Source organism: Pleurodeles waltl, chromosome 9, assembly GCF_031143425.1.
Source record: "Pleurodeles waltl isolate 20211129_DDA chromosome 9, aPleWal1.hap1.20221129, whole genome shotgun sequence".
In the NCBI taxonomy this organism is placed as follows: Eukaryota; Metazoa; Chordata; class Amphibia; order Caudata; family Salamandridae; genus Pleurodeles; species Pleurodeles waltl.
The window spans coordinates 120979741-121007623 of NC_090448.1; the positions used below are offsets into that span (position 1 = coordinate 120979741).

The 27883-nt window shown below is 47.6% G+C and overlaps 1 protein-coding gene across 1 annotated transcript in view; it reads right to left on the minus strand.

Annotated features, from left to right (window-relative positions):
• Positions 1-27883, minus strand: part of LOC138259000 (inter-alpha-trypsin inhibitor heavy chain H3-like) — a 554189-nt gene that overhangs the window by 129706 nt on the left and 396600 nt on the right. Inside the window, exon 13 of the mRNA XM_069206373.1 lies at positions 18236-18375. Coding sequence (XP_069062474.1) covers positions 18236-18375 — 140 coding nt within the window. The remainder of the gene's footprint in view (positions 1-18235; positions 18376-27883) is intronic.

Consider the following 27883-nt stretch of genomic DNA (forward strand, 5'->3'; position numbering starts at 1 on the left):
CTAGCTCCACGTCCTATGCCCATATGGGCAATGCACCTGTGAGACTAATAGACTGGACTCTGCCATGGACATTCCTCCACCATCACCCCTCACCATGTTACAACCCCCCTCCAATATTTAGCACTTCAATAAACACCCTTGAAGCACAAAACAATCTGGAGTCAGTCTGTGATTTCGAAAATGTGTATTAGCAATGACAGTGACAAAATGCGTTTTCAAATGTAATGTCAACATACCTATGTCACACATCTCAAGTCTATGAGGAATCTAAGCACATGACACACGTCGGAAACCACACCTGTGAAACCGTAAGGGAAATGTACAACTCAGTTACCATATAGTTGTTGAAATCGACAAACAGGATAGAGGTAGCAGTTTGAAAGTACTTGTAGTAGGCAGGAATGTTTTCTCACCTGTGTGTCACTGGAAATATTGCTGGATAACTGAGTCCCTGTTGTCAATGTCTTCTTCCTCTGCTTCCTCCTCATGACTGTCCACAGGCACCCCACTTCCACAACACCGTCATCTGGACCATCCTCCTGCAGAAAAGGCACCTGGCGTCGCAAAGCCAAGTTGTGAAGCATACAGCAGGCCACGATGATCTGGCACACCTCCTTTGGTGAGTAGAATAGGGATCCACCTGTCATATGCAGGCACCTGAACCTGGCCTTCAGGAGGCCGAAGGTGTGTTCGATCACCCTCCTAGTCCGCCCATGGGCCTCATTGTAGCGTTCCTCTGCCCTGGTCCTGGGATTCCTCACTGGGGTCAGTACCCATGACAGGTTGGGGTAACCAGAGTCCCCTAATAGCCACACCCGGTGCCTCTGGAGTTGACCCATCACATTAGGGATGCTGCTATTCCGCAGGATGTAGGCGTCATGCACTGAGCCAGGGAACATAGCATTTACCTGGGAGATGTACTGGTCTGCCAAATATACCATCTGTACATTCATCAAATGATAACTCTTCCGGTTTCAGTACACCTGTTCACTCCTGTGGGGGGAGACCAGAGCTACATGGGTCCCATCAATGGCACCGATTATGTTGGGGATATGTCCAAGGGCATAGAAGTCACCTTTAACTGTAGGCAAATCCTCCACCTGAGGGAAAACAATGTAGCTCTGCATGTGTTTCAGCAGGGCAGACAACACTCTGGACAACACGTTGGAAAACATAGGCTGGGACATCCCTAATGCCATGGCCACTGTTGTTTGAAATGACCCACTTGCAAGGAAATGGAGCACTGACAGCACCTGCACTTGAGGGGGGATCCCTGTGGGATGGTGGATTGCTGACATCAGGTCTGGCTCCAACTGGGCACACAGTTCCTGGATTGTGGCACGGTCAAACCTGTAGGTGATGATCAAATGTCTTTCCTCCATTGTCGACAGGTCCACCAGCGGTCGGTACACCGGAGGATTCCGCCATCTCCTCATATGTCCCCGCAGACGGTGCCTAGGAATGACAACAGCGACCACAGAGTCAAACAACTCAGAGGTATGTACCCACAGTCTACACAGAACACCATTCATACACAAAACGTGGCCTGTATTTGTGTTGTGAGACAAGGCCTAGGTCTGTGTGACGCAGCTGGTAATTAGGGCATGTGGGCCCCTGAAATGGTGGCTGCCTGACCTCTAAAGTGGGACAATGGGATGTGAGGTAACTGTGCTGGCGTTGTACACCATCGCAGTAGGCGGTCGAAGACCGGGGCGCAATGCTGCATTGGTTAACATTGGACCCTATGGGTCCCAGGAGCCAATGACGATGTACGCCGGTGGTGATGGTATACACCGCCGCGGACGTGACCGCCATTTTCTATCTGTTCAATCACTCGATACCTGATCTTCGACAGGAGAGGACCTACACTGCAAGTGCTGCTGTGACCTCGGTCTGGAAGAGACAATGGCTCGTACGACTGGGGAAAGGGCCCCTGCCTTCACTGCAGAGGAGTTGGAGAAGCTTGTGGACGGGGTCCTCCCCAGTACACGCTACTCTACGGTCCTCCAGATCAACAGGTAAGTACACAGGGAGCATGTTGTATGGGCTATGCCTGTGTGGAGAGGGCTGGTTGTAAGAATGAAGGGGGCACAGTTCTGCGTGCATGATGGACTGTGAATGCATGTGCCACAAGGCAAGGGTAGGGATGTGGGTCACTCACTTAGACGGTGCAGTTGTTAATGACTTCTCTTCTTCCCCTGTACATGTCATGTAGGTCAGCGCCCACCAGAAGAAGGATATTTGGCGTGCCATCGCCAAGGACGTCCGGACCCTGGGGGTCCACCACAGACGGAGCACCCACTGCCGGAAAAGATGGGAGGACATTCGCCGCTGGAGCAAGAAGACGGCGGAGGCTCAGCTGGGGATGGCTTCCCAACGTGGGAGGGGTGCCCGTCGAACCATGACCCCCCTGATGTTCCGGATCCTGGAGGTGGCCTACCCTGAGTTGGATGGGCACTTGAGGGCATCACAGCAGACACAAGGCGGTGAGTACAACATCATTCAGCGGACTTTGCGCGCAGTGAAGGTGTCTGGGTGGGGGAGGAGGACTGTGGGTTTCCCTAGGCCAGGGCAAGTTCCGTAGGCTAGGCCCCTCCGTAATGCAGGCCATGTGGCACCCCACCCCACCTCTGTAGAGTGCCAAGTACAGGTATTCATGGCCCGTGTCATCTATGTGAGCAGATGTCGACCATAGCCATGTAGGCCATGTCCCAGGAATTGCATCTGTACAGCCCAACAGCGCGACATAGTGCAGGGGGCTGCTGTGTTTGTATTGTCCACCAACGGTAGTGGTAAGCCATGCACTCAACCTGTCTTTCTTCTGTCCCCCCCCTTTTTGTGGTCTCCCTGTTCTTGTGTGCATCAGCATCATCAGGCGGAGGTACAGTGGCACCGCAGTACGAGGGAGCTGCATCCCACATGGCCATGGAGGCCCACACCACGGACTCAGAATACACCAGTGGGACGGATGGCGAGGGGAGCACCACGGCGGTCACAGGATCTGCAACCAGCGACACAGACTCGTCCTCCGATGGGAGCTCCCTTGTGGTGGCGGCAAAATCTGTGCCCCCCACTTCTACAGGTACAGCCACCACCCCTCCTACCAGCACCGCCCTCCCAGCAGCCCCTCAGCCTTCGCCCGTGCCCGTTCACCCAGGAGGGTGGGCATCACCTTCGCCCCAGGCACCTCAGCCCCTGCCCCTGTCACCTCTGCTGCCCTCAGTGAGGAGGCCATTGACCTCCTCAGGTCCCTCACTGTTGGGCAGTCTACCATTTTGAATGCCATCCAGGGTGTAGAAAGGGAATTGTAACACACTAATGCATTCCTGTAGGGCATTCATTCTGGTCAGGCTGCCCTTCATCGAACCCTGCAAACTCTGGCCTCAGCACTGATGGCAGCCATTGTCCCTGTGTCTAGCCTCCCCCCTCCAACTTCCTCCACCCCGACCCAATCCCCTGTACCTCACCCTATCCCAAGCACACCTACAGACCAGCATGCACACACGTCAACACACAAGGGAAGCTCAGGCAAACATAAGCACCACACATCCCACAGGCACTCACGCAAGCATCACACACATACAGACACACCAACATCCACTGCCTCCACTGTGTCCCCCTCCTCGTCGTCTCCCTCCCAGTCTCGTCTCCACTCACACCTGCATGCACTACCACTACAGCCACTACGTCCCGCACCAGCACACCCACCACTACACCCCGCTCACGTGAACTCACCACCCCCACTACCAATCACACGTCCCCTGTGTCCTCTCCCAGTGTGTCTGTGACGCCCCCTCCGAAGATACACAAACGCAGGCACACACCCACACAACAGCCATCCACCTCACGACAGCCTCCAGCCCATGCACCTGCACCCAAATCCACAAAACTTACACCTCCTACAACCACCACCTCTTCCTCCACTCCCAAGCCCCCTCCATCTACCCATCCCAGTGTCTCCCAAAAACTTTTCCTGGCTCCCCTTAACCTATTTCCCACCACCGTCACCCCCCCAACTCATAGGTCCCGTACTAGCACCTCAGCCAAAAATTCTCCGGGACCAGTGGTGCCTGTTGTTACAGGTATGTGGAGTGCACCGGCCACCAGGACAGCCAGTGTGGCACGGAGCCACAGCACAGCCAGTCCCCACCCTGTGAAGCACCAGAAGTTGGACAGTGCCTGGGGGGAGAGGGGGAAGGCTCCAGCCAGCAAAGCCGCTCACAAGGGTCCCGTGGGGAGTGTCGACTCAGCTGTGACTCCTCCCAAGGTGGGCAAGGGGCAGAAGAAATCTCCAAAGTCTGGGAGGAGCAGCACGGCGGAGAGGACCGCCATCATCCCCATTGCCCAGGAGGCCACTGCCAGCCCCATCGTGACTGGCCAGGAGGCCACCGCCAGAGTCACTGCCCAGGAGGCCAGCCCCATCGTCACTGGCCAGGAGGCCACCGCCAGCCACAGCCCAGCTGGCCAGGAGGGCCCCGCAAGCCACAGCCCAGCTGACCCATGAAGGACCGCCAGCCACAGCCCTGTTGGGCAATGAAGGACCGCCTTGGCAAGCACCGCTGAACACGGCAAGCACAGTTGAACAGGCCAGGAACCGCTGAACAGGGCAAAGAGCCACATGGAATGCACCGCTGAACAGGTGTGACACTGGCAACGCAAGCACCGCTGAACAGGGCAAGGACCGCTGAACAGGGCAAGGACCGCCAAGTCAAGCACCGCTGAACAGGGCAAGCACCGCTGAACAGGGCAAGGACCGCTGAACAGGGCAAGCACCGCTGAACAGGGCAAGGACCGCCAACTCAAGCACCGCTGAACAGGGCAAGCACCGCAGAACAGGGCAAGGACTGCCAACTCAAGCACCGCTAACCCATGAGCGGCAGGGGCAGTGACGCAACAGGGACCGTCACGGGGTGAGTGCTGCACTCTGGGCACCAGTCCCCCTCCAGAACCAGTGGAGACTTGCATACACTCCGTCTGACCTGCACAGGATGAAGCACTCTGGGCACCAGTCCCCCTCCAGAACCAGTGGAGACTTGCATCCACTCCGTCTGTCCTGCACAGGATGAAGCACTCTGGGCACCAGTCCCCCTCCAGAACCAGTGGAGACAGGAATCCACTTGAGAGACTGTGGCTTTGCACTCCCCAGGATGGTACAGTGGGCAACCCACCCACTGTAGAGACTTGAGAGACTGTGGCTTTGCACTCCCTAGGATGGTACAGTGGGCAACCCACCCACTGTAGAGACTTGAGAGACTCTGGCTTTGCACTCCCCAGGATGGTACAGTGGGCAAACCACCCACTGTAGAGACTTGAGAGATTGTGGCTTTGCACTCCCCAGGATACATCATGGGCATGGAGCCCCCTCGTGGATCTGGCATTGTGCACTCATCCGGCTGAGGTGCCCCACCTTCCCTTCCCCCTGAGGTGCCTGTTGTATTTCGATCTGATGCCCCTGCAGTGTTCTCTCCGTTTTGATCAGGTATCGTGTGTGGGCCTCGCCCATGCATTTTGGGCCCAGTGGTCCACGGACAATGAATGTTGTATTACCAGCACTACTAATCGTGGTGTATTTTTTGTTTAATGTGTATATATATATGTATATATTTGGTTACTGTATTTTGATATATTACAATGGTTCAACTCATTTCCTTTTGTCTTTGCATTCTTCCGGGGGGGTTGTGTGGTGTTACTGTAAAGTACAGATATGCATTGGTGTGTGTGTTGTAGTGGGTGAGGGTCGGAGGTTGGGATGTTGGTTGTGTGTGTCCCTGTATTTTTGCCTCCCCCTCCCCTATGTCGTAGGTGCAGTACTCACCGTGGTCTTCGCCGCCGGCGTTGATGATCCTCGTATGGGAGCAGGAAGACTATTGCTGGCAGAATATAGAGTTCCGGCTCCATGGTTTAGTTGTTCCTCGTGGAGTGTGTAGAGGTGAGCGTTTTCCCTTTGAAATGGCTGTTTCCGCCGTGTTTTTATCCGCGGTGAATCCGCCCCGGAAAAGGTGGCGGATTGGTAGATTGTGATACTGTGGGCGGTACATTGTCCTCCACCAGTCTGTTGGCGGTGACCGCCGCCCTGTTTGTCTGTACCGCCGTGGCGGTCGGAGTCTTAAAGTGGCTGTCTTTGTTGGCAGTTTCTGCCACGGTCATTATTCCAAAATCTTTACCTCCGGCCTGTTGGCGGTTTTACCGCCGCTTTAACACCGTCTGCCAGGGTTGTAATGACCACCTATGTCTTCTCTTCATCCATATGGGAAGACTCCTAGCAGGACAACAGACCTCTTCTCTACCTATAGCACAGGTATGGGGATTGGATTTCATTCCAGGGACTAGACGGGCAGATTAGGGCTAACACTGCTAATGCTCTCATGTAAAATCTTAGTAGTGCAAGTTGGGATTTTAGATTCACTACTGTGACAGTATGGTGGGACTTTTTCTCTGTTTCACTTTTCTAGTCACCACAATAATAATGTTGTATTTCATTATCCTAATAATCACAATTCATGTCTTTTTTTTTCATGGAATGCAGTTGCTTCAATAAAATGCACTGAAATAAATCCTGCTCATGTTTGTCTTTGCATGTATGAGACGTGTCTAAGTGAGAGAAAGGGGTAAGATCTGTTCTACCATGACTTCCCTGAGGAGACTCAGAGTGTCATGTGGTAGGCTGCCACAACTCTTGGGGTACTGCTATCTACCCGAAAGGGTTAGGCCAACAGCTATCATACTGTGTGTAATCAGACTCGGTCCCCCATGCTCATTGGTGCTGCTGCCTAAAATCCTGCAGTCTCATTCCTACAAGGAGAGTACTATGACAAAGTAAATAATCAATTCAGAAATAAAAATTATGAGGATTGCAAAAAAGGTAAGTTCTTTTTTAGCTAGAAAACAGAGTTTTCAAATGTCAATTAAGTTTGGCGTTTTAAACAATACTTTAAATGATTGGAAAGACTTAGGAGGTCTGAATTTAAGTCGGAGAAAAATATATCAAGAAGACGGTCACATATTGTGTTAAAATCTCAACCAACAATTAGGGGAACTTTGCCAAGTTTGAGAATTTCAGATGTAATATGGTTCCAAAAGAGTGGATCATCAGTGGCAGGACCATAAATATTAATGAGATGTAAGAAAGTTGTATCCATTTTAACCTTTAACAAATAATTATTGATTATCTGTATCAGAGTATTTGTCTAAATTCTGTATTTGTAGATTCTTTGAAAATAATGTTGCAACTCCACTTTTTTACTGTTCGCTGTAGAAGCAATAATATTCCTGACCCATTTTTTATTCATAGAAGATGCTATTTTATCATCAACAGGAGTTTCTTAGAACAAAAAAAATGTCAGCTTTGTGTCTAGGTAAATAACCTAATATTTTCATATGCTTAACCGGATGTCATAAAATAAAAATATTAAAAGAGACAAGTTTAAGTTGTTTAAAAGTATCCATATGGTAATATAATATTAATAATCAAGAAAAGGTATTGGAAACTAGATATCAATAAAATATGTAGGAACTGAAAGACACTGATGTAACTTTGATGATTAAAACGCAGATTGAGAAACAAAGAAAGAAAAGACAAAAAAGAAACAGCAACAACATTAATGTTAGATGTGAGTCACACACACACAGATACAAGATGAGCCAGCGAGAACAAGCCTGTAACTAAAAATGTAGAAAAGGAGGGCACATAAGTGAATTCAAATCATCAATTTTGAATCAACTCACAACTTCCTGTACATCAATGGAAAGAGGAAAATAACGATGAAGGAATGTTCAAAGATCTTCAGGTCGGTGAAAAGGTTTGGAAATATTATCTTTCCAGATTGCCAAGGTAGAAGGGTCAAAAAGGCTATTTGTGAAGACATAGGCCCTCATTCCGACTCCGGTGGGCGGCGGGCGCAGCCCGCCGGGCGGAAACCGCCGAAAGACCGCTCCGCAGTCAAAAGACCGCAGGGGTCATTTCGACTTTCCCGCTGGGCCGGCGGGCGACCGCCAAAAGATTGCCCGCCGGCCCAGCGGGAAAGCCCCTGCAACAATGAAGCCGGCTCCGAATGGAGCCGGCGGAGTTGCAGGGGTGCGACGGGTGCAGTAGCACCCGTCGCGATTTTCACTGTCTGCAAAGCAGACAGTGAAAATCCTGCAGGGGCCCTGATAGTGGCATGGGCAGTGCAGGGGCCCCCACAACACCCGTTCCCGCCATCCTGTTCCTGGCGGGTCTTACCGCCAGGAACAGGATGGCGGGAAGTGGGTCGGAATCCCCATGGCGGCGCTGAGGATTCCCCCAGCCGGGGGAAATCCGGCGGGAAACCGCCGGACCCGGCTGGGAGAATGCCTTTAGAAGCACCGCTAGCCTGTTGGCGGTGCTTCAGGCAAACTCCACCCTGGCTGTCATAGACCGCCAGGGTTGGAATGAGGGCCAGTACTGTGTTTTAGCAATCTCAAACTTCTCTGCAAATGTATGCTCAATAAGGTGGGAAGTACGTTTTCAAGATATTTTCTGCAATCAGTACCTTTAATGTTTTTTGTTAATAAAAAGTGCTCAAATTATATTGCATGTTACGATTTTTCAAATCCAATAAAAGTTTACTCATAGATAGAATTTTTGCTGTGATGGGAAGCTACTGGTCAATCATAGATTTAATCTCTCTAAATGTAATTTTGTCAGCGGTAACTTTAATGGACAGACTCGCTATACCCTTACAGATATTTTTTCTCTCATTGACAATACTGACAGTATTGGACCAAACTGCCTGTAATTCTTCCAGAATTGTGGCAAGGGAAGGTTCAGAACAGGCTACAAGTTTTGATTTAATAGGCAGTGAAGATACAGTTTGTCTGTATTTATTAGCATTATAAAATGCTATTTTAGCATCCATTTTGAAGAAAACCGCAAACAGAAACAAAGTAACTGAAGAAAATGATTAAAATCCAGTAGAAAATGAAACCCTAAGTCAAATGAAAGTACTACCAAAGGTGCAGCAGCTTTAAGCAGCAGCTAAAACCAGATGTGGGAGTATCCAAATGCCAAAACCTTCGATTTCGTAGAATAATTACACCTCCTCTGACAGGAATCTGGGCGGCTTAAAGAAGGAAGCCTCAGGAACCTCCACAGGCACAGAATTGACTCCATCTCACTTTAAAATGTCTGCAAAAAGGCAGAACTAGAAGCAGGATACATGGCAGGTAAGCGGGGTCATTTAAAAGGTTTTAAAAGTGCCATAAAATCGGCAAAAAAATCATCTTTCAAACCAGGATCACTGATATTTTAAGGAGACAGCCATCTCAAACATGCGCTCCTGTGCCTGCACTAAAAATATTTTTTCATTTGTTGACTGATATCAGAAAAAACAAAAATTGGGTAACTTGATTCTAGGAGGTATACTCTGGAATATCAAGTGGTCACAACATGGCTACCAATATTTCAAAAAACAAAACATTGAAGAAGAATTATATATTCTCAAGGTACAGAGATGTGAAGTTAGGTATAGAAAATATATACATATTTACATGTCAATATTTTGGTCCAAGATATTCTGGCCACCCTATTGTGATCACTTGTTATTCCTTCTGCAATATCCTGAAAAAAAATGATTCTATGCAATGAAGTGGTGGGAAGAATGCAGTAGGTGGTTTGTAATACCAGCAAATTTCCACAAAAATCACTCATGCATATCATTAGTGGCCAATTAACTACAACATTTACAATGCACTGCTAACTTAGTGGGGGAAAAAAGACAAAGGGGTGTATTTGTGGTACTCCTTTAGGAGACACAACCGACAGTGAGGGAAGTTTCTACACTTAAACAGTGTTGGCTAGGACAGATCTTTGCTACCATTTTCTCGTCTTATGCCAAGTGTGCGCTGTCTTTTGTCAAGCCCAGCATTTTGTTGTAACCAAATGCAGTTCAAATGATGCAAACTAATACAGTGTAGGGCACTGAATGGGGTACTGATTATTATAGTCACTATATGTGTTTCAAACATGGACTTAAATGCAGTTCCTTGAGTCCCAGGCTCCCCTCCTCTCCCTGTAAACAGAAACACTGCTGGTATTGGTGGGAATTATTACTTCATTGCCGATTTTAACCTCAACAGATCTACACCTCCACTAACAGATTCTCTGATGATTAAAAATATGACTGACTTTTGAGAGTGAATGAGGCAGTGGCAGCTGGGTGATAGCTGGTGGATGAGATACAGGAACCACAGAGAATACTTGTTTTACTCACTTGTGCACAAATTGCACATCTGCTTGGATAAGACATTGTGGTTTGTGGGTGTAAATAACTTAATCACACGTTTGGAGTATTTGAACCATACTTTCTTAAACCTTAACCTACTCCATATCAATTTCACATGGGGGCATTTACTGACCATCATTCTGACATGGAGGCTAACAATCTCACACCTTCATGAACCAAAATTTAGGGATCCCCTGTGAGACAGCATATGGGAATATTTTCAGTTTAACTGCCACACAATAGAACACATTAACAATGAATGGGATGCCTTTAAAGTGGCGGTGATGGGTTTCTGTATAGATCAAACTGATAAAATAAGAAGGACACTGGAGAATGATCTGCTCACAATGGAAATAACTGTTTGCAAGCTGGAATAGGTCTTCCTGCAGCACCAATAATGATGCATGCCAGATTACTGACGAAGGGAGAAAAATGCGCTGCAATGCCAACAACATTGAGAACCCCGACTTACCATGAGTGTTTACACATGACTCGTGTGGAGGGGGGTAGAGTACTGGCTTGGCTGATAACAGTCCATGGACAGGTCCCGCCTCAAATAAAACACAAAATGGACAATGTAGTATTTGCCATCACAAAATACATGATGTATTTACTCAAAATAGGGAACGGTCCAGAGTAGAGAGCACAACTTCAAAGTCTGAAATAGACATGTTTCTGGAAAGAGCATCGCGCACCTGAGATGATGACAGATGATGAATGCAACATTCTGCGTATCCTGAAGTCGAAACAGCTGAAGTCATTAAAGGATTGGTTGCAAGCAAAACTCTGGACACAGACGGGCTGCCGGTCAAATTTTACCAGAACTATGCAGCCCATCTCTCATCCAAGTTCAGCGAACTGTACACCACCGCATTGGATCATGGTGCCCTGTCTGCTACTTCTTGATAAAGGCTAGTTGTCTCAAGTAATAAGTGTGGAGGTGCTGGATTGAGTATGGCCCTATAAGGCCACTGTTCATGCTCAACATGGCCTATAAAATCATTAACAAGAAACTAGCAAATCACCAACAGCCTTACCTTCAGACACTGGTGCATTAGGATTAGAACAGATTTATTCCTCAGCATAGCACCTCCTTTAATATTAAAGAATCTATTGAGTCTTAGATGAGACATCATTGATTCAACACCCAGATGCAGTAGTGCTATCAGTAAACCCACACAAGGCATCTGCCACCCTACACTGAGGGTATGTTAGTGCTGTCATGAAATGTATTAATCTAAGAATGTTATGGGAGAAATGGATGGCACTATGTATACAGACACTTAGAGAAGGGTCGGGAATGCATCTCGGAAGTGTTTCAGGTGTGCCAGCAAACCAGCCAGAGCTGTCCATTGTCCTCAATTCTCTTTGCTGTTGCGGTAGAGCCATTTGCCAGTATACTGAGGGAGAAGGATGAGAACAGTGGTATCCCTCTGAAGGATGGCATGCACATGATATCGCTCTACACAAACGATATGCTCCTATACTGACAAAGTGCCAAAACCTGCATTCCCTGGAGTGCGGGACTGCTGGAGGACTCGGGGAGGGAATCTGGTTTGTGTACAATTTGGGATAAGACCTATGCATTTCCAGATTCCCAGTGACATATGATAGGCAGCAGATACCAGCAGAGGCGGCACAGTTCAGTATCACAAGGGAGCCCTGAACCTTTAAGTATCTGGGCACAAGGGTCTAACACTTAGAGATGGATACTCGAGAAGGCAACATAGATGCATGGCTGGGTTGGATCTAGCTGAGATCAGGAAGGTGGGTGCTGCGGAGTGGAAGGGAGCCCTGGTGACATTGCTACTGGGGATCAAACCTAAGTTCACACAACCTCACAAACTTCTTCATATAGGAAGTTGCTGCTTAAAGGCAGCAACCAAAAAAACACAAAATCATTCACAATGTGCCCCAGTACTTCCACTAATAGGGCTACCCACCACAATGGGGGCTTACTGATGTTAGAACATTTACAGGGATGACTATTACTCTAAGGAGATGCTCTGAGGCGTAGCTGCTGTTACCGGGGAAAAAAATCTTCCTGGTGTTCAGCTCCTTTGCACAGCACAGTGGTAAAGACACTGCAGCACCTCTGAGAGACTGGCAGATCAGAACCAAGCTCCCACGAGTTTCAGCAAGTACTGCTGATATTCGGCAATGGATACAAAATGGTCTCTTGGCTCTAAAAATCCCTCATTGAGATGATGATTAATAGGCTTTTGACTTTGCAGACTAAGGTCCTGATTTAGAACTCAGCGGACAGGTCAATCTGTCACAACGGTGATGGATATGCTGTCCACCTAAATCTAAATCCCATTCTTGGCTATGGGATTTAGATTTCAGCAGATGGGATATCCGTCAGCGTTGTGACGGAGTAACCTGTCTGCCAAGTTCTAAATCAGGCCCTAAGTGGTAGGAGGTGATTGGCATGCAGTTCCCGGGCAAAGAATAGGAACAGGCACTAGAACATGTTCACACAGTCACAAGAGACCTGGAACTAACATTTAATAGGCGGGCACTGTTTGAAGCAGAAATCTGCCTGTTGTATATGCACGTCAGGAAAAAGGAAAGGAAAGCTGAGAACATATTTCTGGACTTTGCTGTGGTCCATGCCTGCAGTGAAATTGCTATACATTGACGGTCCCTGGATGGACTACCTCAGAGTAGGTGGAAAATGGAAGTAGAAAACTGGTACATAGTGGAGGTACCCGCGTTGCTTGCTGAACAGCATGGAGGTATGCGACAATAAGCAAGCAGATCTCTATGGATGGAAGAGGCTTCAGCTTTTCTTGAACCCAGAGACCAATGCCCTAGGAACCAAAATTAGATGCATTGTGATCTGGGGTGCCCCCTTCCTTTTTGATTCATAACTGATGCAATATAATTTTCCATATGATATTGGCTACTATATTGGGGGAAAATTAAGGGAGGTTTCATTTCAGCTGGGACAGAAATTGAGGAGGGACATTGATATGGCATGTGTTTAGCGGGGGAGCTGCACCAAAAATATTGTTTATAATACACTGTTGGCAATGATTGACAACTGGAATGTACACAATGTTAAAGATTTCTAACAGTGGAAAGAAACTTGAATATTTGAACCATAATCAGTTTGTTTGTACATGTAATGTGTGATCTACTAAATGTTTATTAAAATCTTTAAAAAAATCTTATTGGAGGAGAAAGTAAAGCACGGCCTTACACTCATGTAAAACATCATTCTAGAACAATTGCAGATCTGGAAGAGATGAGTATGAACTACCACATCTACAATGCATTGGGTTGAAGAAATTAGTAATATGAGACACAAATGGACTTCCTAGGTGTGTGGATAAATGTGGTGGGGCAATGTATGTCAAGTTTGAAGTTTGAAGGACGTAAACTCAAATATAAGATGACAGAAGATAAATTCACCAGCTTAAACATCAAACGAGTACCAAAGACACTAATGGTGGATTTATCTGGAGCATTCGGGGCTCTGGAAATGTCATGGGTGTGAGAAAAAGTGAGCCTTTGTGTTGTTTTTTCTTCAGGTTACCACCAAAGGGCAACATTGAGGATCAATGTATATATCACATACAAAACACCTGAACCAGGCAAATCTACATTAGTAATAGGGCTATCATAAAGGGCTTCCTAGGAAAAACTATGGGGCTAAATATATTAGCAGGCCGGCAAAGCCCTCCATACGATTGGACAGATAATTATAGCTATATAGATTTCAGGTAAACCTAAATATCTATAAGTCTCAAATTCACTTTTGAGAGCGTTCACAATTAGAAAGAGACAATTTAATGCATCTTCATTTCAGCTAACTTACCAGATGAGAAGTTAATCTATTTCACTCAAAGGAGAGCAACCACTATCATCCTTTCAGCAAATCTTCCAATCTAATCTCTCACCTCCATCTCTCCATGAATCTGATTGTGCTTTTGCTTCTGACTTCTGGCAAATTGTTTTAAATGTATATATTCTTAAATAGATGTGCTTTGGGTATGCGAGTTACATATCAGTGTTGATGAATGTCATGGTTATGTTAGTGTGATTGTTCTGGTGGTCTTGTGGTAGAAGAGCACTAGAGTCAGTAATACAGGGTGTATGTTTCTGGTAGTAGAAATGAGTGTTACTGAGTGTATAGGGGCGACCGAAACGGGATAGTAGGGAATAGACCTTACTTGTGTTTAGAAATGTCCTAATCATAAACATTTTCATTTTTATGTTTTGCTGGAATGGAAGTGAATGGGCGTTATTTACAGCTCAGACGTGAGCGCATTGTATTTTAGTACTATTTCAGAGAAATGGAAATGAAAATGGTTTGGGATTTCTAGCTTTGTGACGTTTGTAGAGGTGTTGCACTATTATATGCATAGTTAATTAAATTATTACTTGCAGAGTATTGGACCTGACATCACTGGCATGTTATTCCCTCAGACATTTTTCATTCACTTCCCCATTTTTCATGAATTTGTTTTTGTTGGCAGTAGGACATGGTATAATTGGCATGCACTCAATTGGCACATGTAATTTACCTACAAGAATCTAGTAAACGGTACTACCTATACAGGTGTGCTTTTAAAACTGAAAGCTACAAGTGGGATGCAGCTCCCATTGTGCTACCCAATAAAAATGGGTAAAACATGCCTCAGGCCTGCCACTGCAGCCTGTAGTGCAGTTTTAAACTGTGATTTTGACCTGACAAAAAAAATCTTTTGCAAGGCCTACACCATGCTTTTCATTACTTATACATCACCCCTAAGGCAGGCCATAAAGGTGCATGGGGTAGAGTGCATGGTATTCTAGAAGTAGGACATGTGTGCTTAGGTTTTACATGTCCTGGCAGTGACAAAATTCCTAAAGACATTTTTCACTGTTGTCAGGCTACCTTTCACATAGATCTAAACTGAATTACATAATTACACTTAATAAGTGATACATCCAGTTTGAAATTTGTAATTTAAAATCCTCTTTAATGAAAAAGATGGATTTTAATATTCTGTAATTGCCATTAGTAGAAAGTTGCCATATCTCTGTGTAAATCAGCTGTGCCTTTCTGCCTGTGTCCAGGAGTCATATGACTGTGAATGACTATTCTGAGCAGTGTTGTGTATTTCTTACAAACATGGGGAAAACAAGGGGCCTGGGTGTAGAGGGAGCTGGTTTTCCAGACAGGATAACTGGTGAGGAGCAGGCCCTGTCCTGATTACACTTAATAGGGCCTTTCCTGCAGCACACACTATCAAAACTGACATAAGGTCTGCCCTTGCTTTTGTCACTCTAGGCAGTTTGACCCCAGCCCACAGAAGGGGAAGAACTGATCAGAACCATTTTTGGAAGTAGACCAGTGATTTCCCTCATACACCAGTTATAAATGAGGCACCTTCAGAAAATCTCATAAGAAAACTACTGCACCTATGTGAAGATTCAGAGGAAGGACTGCCCTGCTGTCTAGAGAAGGAAGATAGGACATGCTTGCCTTGAACCCAGGCTCCCCAGTAGTGACTCCAAGGGTCTGTTGGTCAACCTCCTGTTTGAGCTACAGGCACACAACAGGTATTCATAGGCCTCCCTGCAACTGCCCAGTTGTCTAGCACCAAATGGACCTACCAGAACCTGCGTGAGGCCTGCTGCTAGCCTCTACGGGAGTGAGTCCGGATCTGTAAGAGGTGTCCTCCCAAGTTCTGGACACTTGGCTTGTATCACAATGTACTTCTCCTGAACTCCAAGTGAAAATCCAGAAGTGCTGGGCTCCTCATGACCCCAAAGCAGGCTCTTTACACCAAAAAACTACCATCCAGAATGCCTGCCAGTATGAACCTCCAGCTACAACTGCTCTTTGCCTCGGCCAAGACAGTCCACGTTAGCACTGACAGTCCTCTTTGATCACCAACTCAAAGCTCCAGCAATGACCATCTCTTTGCTCCACAACAGTGACTAACCACAACTCCTGACCTTCTCTTTGCGCTGACATTGATCTCTTTGTGACTCCCACCAAAGCGAAGCTCCACCTGTGGCTCCTCACATGGACTTGGGCTTGAGATAAGAAACTCTGCAGTGGGATAAACATGGTCCGTGTATCCAATCTCCACTCCATCTCAGTCGGACTGAACTTGTGAATTTGACGAGGTCTAGAACAACCTGAGAAACTCGAGTGGCATTTTGTACTACTGGGTGCTATTTTTGGTGTCATTTTATTTATTTAAATTACATTTATTTTTCTAAATTGGTTTGGGATTTTTCTTGTGTTGTGCTTTCCCTTTATTACTGTTTGAGTCCTGCATGAATACTTTACACATTGCAGCTAAGGTAAGCCTGACTGCTGTTGTGCCAAGCTACATGTGTTCATTATTTGTTTGTTGCTTTCTCCCCTAAACTAATAACCCACTTTTCTAAATAGTGTAGGAATGAATAGATGATGCACAGTAGATTAAATAGGCAACTTGATTCAGATGTACAAATGTTTTATGATTCTCAAACCCTCCATTTCTTAAAATTCCAGAGTCTAGAAAAGGGTACCGATTAACAATTTGGAAGAGGTGTGAAATGGGCATCCATTCAAAATTCTGAATCGGTATCCAATGTACTAATGGTTTGCGAATTCTGGATGCAAACTATGGAAAAGTTACTAATTTATGCTCGGGTGTTAACTGATTTGTAAGATTAAAAGAGTCTCCCTTGTGACCCTTCCAGTGCTTATTTTGTAAATAAAAAGGTGCCAGTGGCGAAAGCCCTCCTCTGAAACACGCAGCTGCTGCAATTAAATGTGCGAATACAGAATACTGAGGCAGCTTAATCCTGAAGCCATCTCAGGCCTCTTCAATCCATTTGCAGCCACTCCCTGCCCCTTCAGTTCACACTTGCAGCTTTCTCCCTTAGTGACGCTTTTTCCTTTTTCTCTTCCATCGTCTTTCCCATATGTGTCTTTTGCTTGCAGTAAATGCTAGAGGCAGAAAAATAAGCTCCGGCCCTCAAAAATAGGTGCCGGTGCTTCACACCGGACACAACAAGCACTAATTAAGCACTGGTCCCTTCCCTTAGTGAATCATGGTGGCAGCTTGAAGGAGAGTAGGCAGTTGTCCTGGGGACCACTGTCAACTCTAACTAAAATTTTAGGCCCATAGTTATACTTTTTTAGCGCTGCCTTTGCGTCAGTTTTTTACACAAAAGAGGTGCAAACTTACAAAATACAATAGTATTTCGTAAGTTTGCACCTCTTTTGCGCAAAAAAATGACGCAAATGCAGTGCTAAAAAAGTTTAACTATGGGCCTTAGTTTGTCAAAAAGGATTGTTTCAGCTGCCCCGTTTTCTTGAAGAAACGTTGGCTACTTCCTCCATTAATACATTCACAGCGTTGGTGGTCTTCTGTCCCTTTGAGGCCAACATCCCTTTGAAGCTATGCAATCCGAGAGAGTTGTAATTTACATCCTCATTGATGGAGACAATGCGATGGAAAACTTGACACTGCAGTGGTAGGGAGTTCTGGCACAGTTGTGAGATGTAGAAGAGCAGGACTTGGGGATGATGGTGATGTCTTTCCAGTGTACCGTCCATGTTGGAGTCAGGCACAGTCGAGTAGGACTCTGAACGAGACCCCAGCATGGCATGCACAGAAGCTATTTTCTGAATGCATAAGTGCAACATCGAGCCCTAGCACTCAGAAAACCATGAATAAAAAGAGCAATGACAAACCTAACATATTTCCATTTGCAGAATTCACATATGGTTCTTATAATAATGATTAAAAATATGTATATATAGGCAACACGAAAAAACATGTAATAGTAGGCTCGTCTCCATTGATAACAGTATTTCAGAAGAGCATAACTCAAGGATACCGCTAATTACTGTCTATTTTCTTAAATACAGGCAGGCATTTTCCTTTGTTTTCCTCGAGTATTCATGATGAAAATAGATGTCATGTTCTAATACAGATTTTTTTTTTTTTTTAATGAACAAGCAAATGATGAGAAATACTTAGCTATTGGTAGTTTACTTTTTTTCCAGGAGCTGCTGAATGGTAAGATACGCCCACAGCCTCTCAGTGAAGTCTCCGAAAATGTATTCTTGTTGTTTTTGTGCTTCCTCTCGTTCTGCAATATTTATTTTCTCAGGAAACGCCATGGAAGTGTTAGCCTGCAAAGAATTTACAGAAAACTATTCATTGAAAAGGTAGTGAGATTTTCCTTCTGTAGTCACAAAAATGTTGCTCCAGATCGAAGAAATAAAGTCAACGTTTGTTACAAAGCATATCGAATGTCAGCTAATATAATTAATGTGAATTTGTAAAAGGCACTTACCAGGGAAACGGTGTGATATCAGCTGGTTTAAAAGAAAATACTCGGGCAGGTTATTCTAAATAGCTTGCTAAGCGCACAAATGTCTGGTATTCGTCAAAATCGGGATAAAGGCTACGATTATCCGGACAACACAGCACTATTCAAGCACCTAAAATATGTTAAGTGAAATCTTGCCTGAAGTATGTGCTGGAAAAACACTGTACATTTTGTGCTCAGCAATCAGAACAAAACAAAAAAAAATGCTGTATTACCGTATTATCCCAGTTTGTCATGGAGCAGAGTAGTAAAATCGAATACTGTGAAAATTGCAAAAAATATAATATTCCACTACGATCTACAACAGAACAAAAGGCTCTCATTATGACATTGGTGGTAAGTGCTGCTTACCGCCATGCTGCCTGCCGCCAACATACCGCGACTGTGGCGGTATACCGCTACATGTATTATGAACCACACATAGAAATCTGCCACTATACAGACACACACACAAGTATGCCACACCAAAGGTCAGTGATAAAATGACGGTACCAAAACCCACACCGTTACGCCAACAGAAATACACCCACAGCATCATGACCCACGAATCACCGCAGCGGACATTCAGCCGCGGTAAACCATTGGCGGTACATACCGCCGCGCTCAAAATACATACACACATACAAAACAACACCACATTGGACAATTCAAAATACACACACCTGACACACATGCACACACCACACCCACACACCTATACCAATATAAAACACACACACACTACCCACAACCCTTTACGACAAAAAAACTTGACAACTGAGAGAGAGACAAGCCAGGAGCACCCACTGAATCAGAGCCACAAAACACAATCACCCATACACCATCCACGCACCTCACAGCACCCCACACACCCTCACACACACCACTCACACTGCACCCATGGAACCACAAAGACACCCCAGGTTCTCAGAGGAGGAGCTAAGGGTCATGGTGGGGGAAATCATCCGGGTAGAGCCACAGATATTTGGATCACAGGTGCAGCAGACGTCCATTGCTAGGAAGATGGAGCTATGGCGGAGAGTCATGGACAGGGTCAATGCCGTGGGACAGCACCCCAGAACAAGGGATGACATTAGGAAGAGGTGGAACGATCTAAGGGGGAAGGTGCGTTCCATGGTAGCAAGACACCAAATAGATGTACAAAGGACTGGCGGTGGACCCCCACCTCCTCCCCCACAACTAACAACATGGGAGGAGCAAGTCTTGGCAATACTGCATCCTGAGGGCCTGGCAGGAGTAGCTTGAGGACTGGACTCTGGTAAGTCAAATCTTTACTACTTTATCCCCCCCTACCTGAATGCCATCACAAATCCCTACCCCTACCCTCACCCGCATCACTCCACCACCTCACATACACCCCACCATCACAACCCACTCATCCCAATACCAAGCCCTACATGCTACACCAATGCATGGACCCCATCACACACCTGCATGGACACCCATCACCACAGCATGCACACTAGTGACAATCACTTAGCCAACCAAATCACAACTCACACAAGCCAAAGCTGCCTTGGTAATCACAACTATAGAGGGGAACATACCCATGCACAAGGTGTCACACCCTGAGACAATAACACTGCATTTACATCCCCACAGGACCCCCACACATGTCACCAGAGAGGAGGTGCCAGCAACATCCAGTATCACCACAGAAGAGACCCACAGTGATGACAGGAGCTCTGCACACCTGGATCTTGATGACCAACCTGGCCCATCAGGGACCTCTAGACTGTCGTTGACCCAGCAACATTCACAAACCACCACAGAGCCGCCCCCCTCAGGAAACACCACCACAGCACCCACCCAGTGGGCGCATCTCTCTGTCCCCAGGACACGTCAATCAGCAGTGTGTCCACCACTGCAGGGATCCCAGGACACCCCACAAACACTGGATGATTAGGGACCTGGGGTCAGTGGCAGTGGGCACACGGTTCAGGGGATAGAGGCACATGACAACAGGAAAGCTGGGAGGACTGATGTGCGACAGGGGGAGGACAGGCCCAGGGAACCAACTCTGCACGAGGCACTCACCAACATCCTGGGAGCATACCACTATTCCCAGGAGACGATGGGCCAGATACTGGCCAAGCTGCAGGAGACCTAGCGGCTGCAGGAGTGACAGTACCTGGGGATCAGGAAGGAGCTGAGAGACATCCACTCCACCCTGGTCACAATTGCAGGGGTGCTGGCAGACATGGCCAACACCATGAGGGAGGCAATGGCACACCAACGGGCCCCTGACACTAGCCACAATGATGAACAGCCCTCCACCTCCGCTGACACTAGTGGACAGGAGGCCCTGCCACTGGAACAACAGGCCACCATCACCCCACCCCCTGCAGAAGGAGAACCACCACACAAAAGGTCCCTGCGATCCAGGCACAAGCCAGAGGACATTGCCAAGACCCCCACCAGGAAATAAGACTCCCCTGAATGTCACCCTTGTGTCCCACTCTTTCACCCTGTCCACCTTCAACTGCCATTGCTCCACTTCCTAAGCCCCCTTGGACAATGCACCTGTGATACAAATAGACTGGAACTTTACCCTGGACATTCCTCCACCATCAACCCAGCCCATTGCAATACCCCCTACACTTATTATCACAGAAATAAACACCCTTGGGACTAATACAAGTATGGAGTCTGTCAATTGATAGAAAAATGTATTAGTTTAACAAGCTGTAAACATTGCAATTCAAATGTACAGTTACATATACATAGGTATGACCTGTAGCGTGGGTTGGAAAATGGGTTATTGGCAAGGGCAGGTAGGTACCTTCACTTAGCAATAGGCCATTAACCTCCACTTAGGTCCAGTTAGGTCTCAGTAAATTAAACCCAGCTCAACCCTTGGTAGTTTGGCAACGAGCGTCAAGGCTTAACTTAGGAGACAGAGTGTAAAGCATTCAAATATCACAAAACAGTAATTAAATAAAACACAGAAAACAGTTTAAAAATCCAAAACCAATTTATAAAAATAGATTATATTTTTATCTTTAAAATGACACCAAAACGAGTAAAATCAGATAAGGGGAACCGGAGATATGAATTTTTAAAGATATTTTTTTTTTTTTTTGAGCCTAGAAACAAAAAGCGCCAATCGGGTCATCTGGTTTCACCTCGACCGGGGCAAAGTCAAAGTTTCAGGCCGACCGTGATGGAGCCCTGCTCGGCTACAGGCCGCGGGAGGCCTCGGTTAAAAGTTTACCTTCACACTTAGGGGGTCATTACAACCTCGGAGGTCTTTTTACAAGACCGCCGAGGGACCGCCGTGCTGAAGACCGCCAGTGGTGGCGGTTTTCCGCTCTGTGTATTATGACTGTTGGCAGCTCTACGTCGTTTTTCCGATGGAGAGCCGCCAACAGCCATAGTGACGGGCGGCGGGGAAGTGGATGTTGCTCCACCTCCACTGCCACGCCAACAGAACACCGCCCAGCGAATCACGTCTTGTGATTCACCGTGGCGGTGTTCTGTTGCCGGTGTGGTGGCGGCGGAACTGCCCCATGGCTCCCGTCCCCTCCCGGAGGATCGACGGAACAGGTAAGTCGATCGTCCATTAGGGGAAGGGGGTAGGGGGTGTTGTGTGTTGTGTGGGTGCATGGGGGTGTGCGTGGGTGTATGTAGAGGGGGTGTGTGAGTGCATGTATGCTTGCGGGGGTGTTGCGTGTTTTGGGAATGAGTGCATGTATGTCTGTGGGTATGTCTGTATGGATGTGTGCATGTATGTTTGAATGTGGGTGTGCGTGTCTGACTGTGTGTGTGGATGTTGGCATGTATGTCGGTGTGTGTGCGTGTATGTGTGTTGGTGGTGCCTGCGTGCGTGTCGGGTGTGTATGTGTAAGGTAATGTCGGGGTCAGGGTGGGGAGGGGGGCCCTGCCACCTTTGGGGGATGGCAGGGGTGGTGGGGGGTGTAGGGGAGGGAGTCAGGGTGGGGGTGAGGGGTGGGGGAGACCCCTATCAGTGCCAGGGAAGGAATTCCCTGGCACTGATAGTGCTTACCGCCATGGATTTCATGGCGGTTCCTACCGCTGGAAATCCACGGCGGTAAGCCGGGTCAAAATACCGGCAGCGGTATTGTCACAGCCGCCGGGCTGGAGACACAGGTCTCCAGCCCAGCGGTCGTCTCCGCCCTGGCGGGCGGAACGGAGAAGCGGCAGATGACCATGGCAGTAACCGCCATGGTCATAATCCTCAAAAAAAGACCGCCAGTCTGTTGGCGGTCTTACCGCTGCTTTAACACCGTCCGCCAGGGTTGTAATGACCCCCTTAGTCTTTTTTTCGAAGATTTTCTCCAGCGGGACGAACCTGCCAGTTCAATCCGACCCTACTCCGGTTATGCGATGCTGGAATCCTCGGTGGAGATTTTTACCTTCGGACTTAGTCGTTTTTTTCGAGGTGAAAATCCTTCGACCGGGGTAAACCTGGATCTTGATCTGAGGTCCATGGAGCCCTCCTCGGATACGCTGGCTGGGAGGTCCCGGTCAACTTTTCACCTTCGGACTTAGTCTCTTTTTCGAAGATTTTCTTTACCAGGACGAACCAGCAAATCAGGCCCGGTCGCGGTTGAGGCAAGCCAGCTAGAGTTGCCGCGGCGGGTCGGTCCCTCTATTGAGCTTTTTTACAAAAGTTGTCCAAACTTCTCCAAACTTCTGGGGCTTCTCCCAGATGTCCTTTTAAGGTTCTTTTGGGGTCCACAGCTCACCCCAAGGGTCCAGAAGTTCTGAGATGGTCCTTGGGGGTGCGGACTACAACTCCCAGAATGCACCTGGCGCAAACTCCTTTTTGGCCACTGGACAGTGGTCAGCTGGTCTCTTTCTTCAGGGGGTGGTGTAGGGGACTCTGGATAGCAATTTTTCACCTGTAGCAAACAGGGAGTCCCTCCTTGAACCAGTTGAAGCCAGGCAAAGTCCTTCTTGTGGTGAAGCCCAAGTGTGCAGCTGGTGCAGTCCTTCTAAGTGCAGGTTCCTGGTGCAGACCAGGGGTCCAGCAGGGAAGTCCTTCTTCTCCTTTTGTTCTTCCTTGTTGGATGTGGTAGGGAACTGAGGTGTGGGTGAAGGTCTGCCAGTTTTATCCTTGCTCCTGGGTGAAAAGCAGGGGGTCCTGGTTCTCCAATCAGGTGCAGGGTCCTTCCCCCTGTGATGACCACTTCCTGGGAAGTGTGGCACAAGTCAATCCCAGGAGGCAACATTCTCCAAAAATCCATCATGGCAGAATATGATTTTTGGAGGTTACATCTGGCTGAGCCCACCCACTGGTGTGGCTAAAAATCATAAACACACCCCTCTCCTGCCCTCTCCTAATCTAATCAAGGGGGCACCTAGTTGTCTGGGGTTGCAGGATGTGGGGGTGTTGCTGGTTGCTCCAAATGTCCTTCTCTGCCTTTGAAGACCAGTTTGGCAGCCCTCCCCCTTCCTGCCTCACCATCTGCCAAGGGGAGATTCCCTCCCACAGGCACATTCCTTTGTGTGAAGCCAGGCCACTTCACACCTCATCAAGGCAACCTGGCCAGGCTGCTAGAGGCTGGCCAATCAGAGCACAGCAGCAAAAACAATGCAGGGCTGAAATTGGCAACTTTTCAGGTAAAGTTTAAAACTCTTTACCTGAACAAGTTATATTAAATCCCACAACTGGAAGTTGTGGGATTTATTACAACAATCAATTTGATACCAAACTCTTGGTATCCAGTATTTAAGGAGACTTTAAAAATTAAAATAAAGTCTCCCCATTCTAGCCTATGAAGGCCATTTACTACAATGAGGGAAAAACTAATGTGGCCGTTTTTACCTCACCAGGGCTTATAAAACTATTTTTATAAGATCCCTGCTTATAGTTACATGGCACCCAGCCCTAGGGGCACATAGGGCACACCTTAGGGGTGACTTATATGTAAAAATAAGGTAGTATAAGACTTTGGAACTACTTTTAATTCCAAAGTCGAATTTGCATATAACTTTAATTTAAAAGCAGCCAGCAAGGCAGGCCTGCCTTTAAAATGACACTGGGCACCTCAGCAGTGCACCTATGGGTGCACTACCTATGCTGTGGGCCCTAAACCTACATGCCCTACCATATACTAGGGACTTATAGGTAGGTTGACTTAGCCAATTATAATAAGCCTACTTTGCATATCCATTTTACACAGAGCACAGGCCCTGGGACTGGTTAGCAGTACCCAGGGCAAGTCAGGAAAACACCAGCAAAAAGTGGAAAATGGGGGCAAAAAGTTAGGGGCCTCTGCAATCAGCCCTGTTTTCTCACACAAGCCCCCCCCAGCCCATACGCCCAGGAGACTCAGCCCAACCCTGGGAGAGTCTTCCTGGCTTGTTAGGCGAGGAAGACAGTGAAGAAAACTGGCTGTCCCTTTGCAGGGCCTACTCTGCCTTATATCCTCCTGTCATGGTCACTCCCTCTGGGTAGTGAGCCCACCCCAACAGTGAAAGAACCCATCTCAAACTGAAACTTCCCTCCAGGGGGGTCTTCCTCCTCTCTCTCTGCCAACTTGGGTAGTGAGGTGCCCACCTCCCCAACTCCTAACTTTGCTAGGGCAACACCTAGGTTACCCAAAGAGGTCACCCAACACTTGAGCAACCCCACCATGACCAACAGGGTCAGGGGGACTACTTTGCTATTGGCCCTGGGGTCTGCCTCCCAGGCCAAGTACAGTGCTGCCAGGAAGGCTAGCACCCAGCAGAGGCTACTGACAGCTGTCAGTACCCAGAACCAAACCCTGAGCTCTCCACTGACAGGTGGCTGAGCTGCTTTAGGGGCAACTGTGGGGTCCTGGCACCCCTCTTGCTGTCTGGAGTGGGGGGCTACCACCTCCTGTGGCAGACACACTCCTTCCACTCTCCCTTCTGTCAGTGCAGGGACACCTTGCATCTGGACAGCTGCCTGACTACTCAGGACTTCCTAGGGGTCAGGTGAGGCATCCCCAGTGCCAACTCCGGGCTCCCCCCCTACTGGGGCAGAAGGCCTTTGGCTCCCTGGAACTCTCTTTAAGAGTGGCCTACCCCTCCTTTTCTTCTTTCCTTTTCTTGGGGACCCCTGTCTCCTAACTGTAGGGACTGACTCCCCGGGACTTTGGTTTGGGGGGGAGCCCTGGGCGACTGCCCCATCTGGGACCAGACTCACCTTTGGGAGGTCATTACCCAGGATACAATCTAGGGGGAGGTCAGCACTGACTACCACCCTAAACCAGTCAAGGATACCTCCCTCTCTACGGGCACTATGGCTACAGGTTTGGAGGTGACCTCCCCTGTGGCTATCCTGACTTTCCTGGTCTCTCCTGGGACATACATGTCTGGGGTCACTAACCGGTCACTCACCATAGTGTGACTGGCACAGGTGTCTCTCAGGCCAGTGGTAGGGATCCCATTCACCTGAATGGGGTGGAAGTGCCTACTCCCACCCTCAGGGATCACCAGCTTACCATCTGGCCCTGTCTCCCAGCTCAATGCTAGGAGGACTTCATCATCTGAGGAGTCCTCCTCCATGGCTACACTGGACAGCCCAGTGCTAACCACCTTCCTTGGACAGGCTGCATCTCCTCTGAAATGACCTGTCTGCTGACAGTCAAAGCAAGCCCTACTGTCCAAGAGCTTTTTTAACCCTGGGTCTCCCTGTCTCTGCTTGTCAGAGTGGGAGTGGGATTTACTCTCCTCCTTCTTAGGGTTCTGGGGTACAGAGGGAGTCTCTGTCGTGGGCTTACCACCTTCCTCCTTAGGTTTTCGGGGACCTGACCCCCACTTCTTGGAGTCTCCCCCCTGGGACTTGACAACCACCCTGGTTCTCAACCACTCATCAGTTGCCTCCCCCAGCTCTCTAGGGTTGGTCAGCTTAGAGTCCACTAGATGCTGGCGTAACCTTTCTTGGGTACAATTGGTCAAGATGTGCTCTCTCATGATCAGATTGTACAACCCCTCATAAGTATTTACTTGTTTACCAATAATCCAGCCCTCTAGTGCCTTAAGTGAGGTGTCTACAAAGTCAACCCAAGACTGGGTACAGACCTTCTGGGTGTCCCTGAACTTCATTCTATACTGCTCTGGGGTCAGACCAAACTTCTTGGCTAAGCACCTCTTCATACTAGGGTATGAATCTGCCTCCTCCCCCCTTAAGGTCAGAAGCCTATCCCTCCCTGAGTTGGGGACCAACGCCCACAAAAGGGAACCCCAGTACTGAGGCCTAACCCTTCTCATTTGGAGTGCCCTGTCAAAGGCCTCCAACCACTTGTCTATATCATACCCCTCTACATAAGCAGGAACCACCCCCTTGGGTAATCTGGGGCAAAAACCCCCACCCATGGACACTTCAACTTCTCTGTCGCTGCCACCATCTCTTGTCTCTCTCTTTCCCCACTTTTTCTTTTCTAGGGCCAGCTTCTCTGCCTCCAAAGCTATGAATGCTAGCTGGGCCTCCAGCTCTCTTTCTCTGAGGGACAGGTTCTCTCCTCCTGAAGGGACCCCCTTCCCCCAACTAGCTTTGGGTCTGCCCCTAGTGACTGTATGTAATGAGGACCGGTCTTCCTCATCCTCACTTAGGCTCAGATGCACTCCCTCCCCTGAGTGGTTAGAGCTGGCATCCTCCCCTACTTCTCCCTCCTCTGGAGCTTCTTCTGAGTCTACCTCTTGGGCCTCAGCCCATGCTGTCAGGGATTTGATCAGGACATGCTTCCTGAGGTCAGTGGTTGCAGGCAACCCTCTTTCAGTACAAACCCCCCTAAGCTGGACTACTGTCAGTGTGGGTAGGCTAGCCAGATCAAGCTCCATGCTTGTGTCAACAAAAACATTTTGCAAACATTGGAAACAAGAATTTAGAAAAATCACAAAAATTCAATAATTGAAATTAATCCAAATTAAAAATTAAAAACAATTTTTGCACTAGGACAATTTAAAGGATTTTTCATTTGTTTTACTCAAAACTGTAACGTGATACTGAACACAACTACAGGATCCCACCACTGCTCACCAAAAATGTTAGAAAATGGGTTATTGGCAAGGGCAGGTAGGTACCTACACTTAGCAACAGGCCACTAACCTCCACCTAGGTACAGTTAGGTCTCAGTAAATTAAACCCAGCTCAACCCTTGGTAGCTTGGCAACGAGCGTCAAGGCTTCACTTAGGAGACAGAGTGTACAGCATTCAAATATCACAAAACAGTAATTAAATAAAACACAGGAAACACTTTAAAAATCCAAAACCAATTGATAAACATAGATTATATTTCTATCTTTAAAATGACACCAAAACGAATAAAATCAGATAAGGGGAACCGGAGATATGAATTTTTAAAGATTTTTTT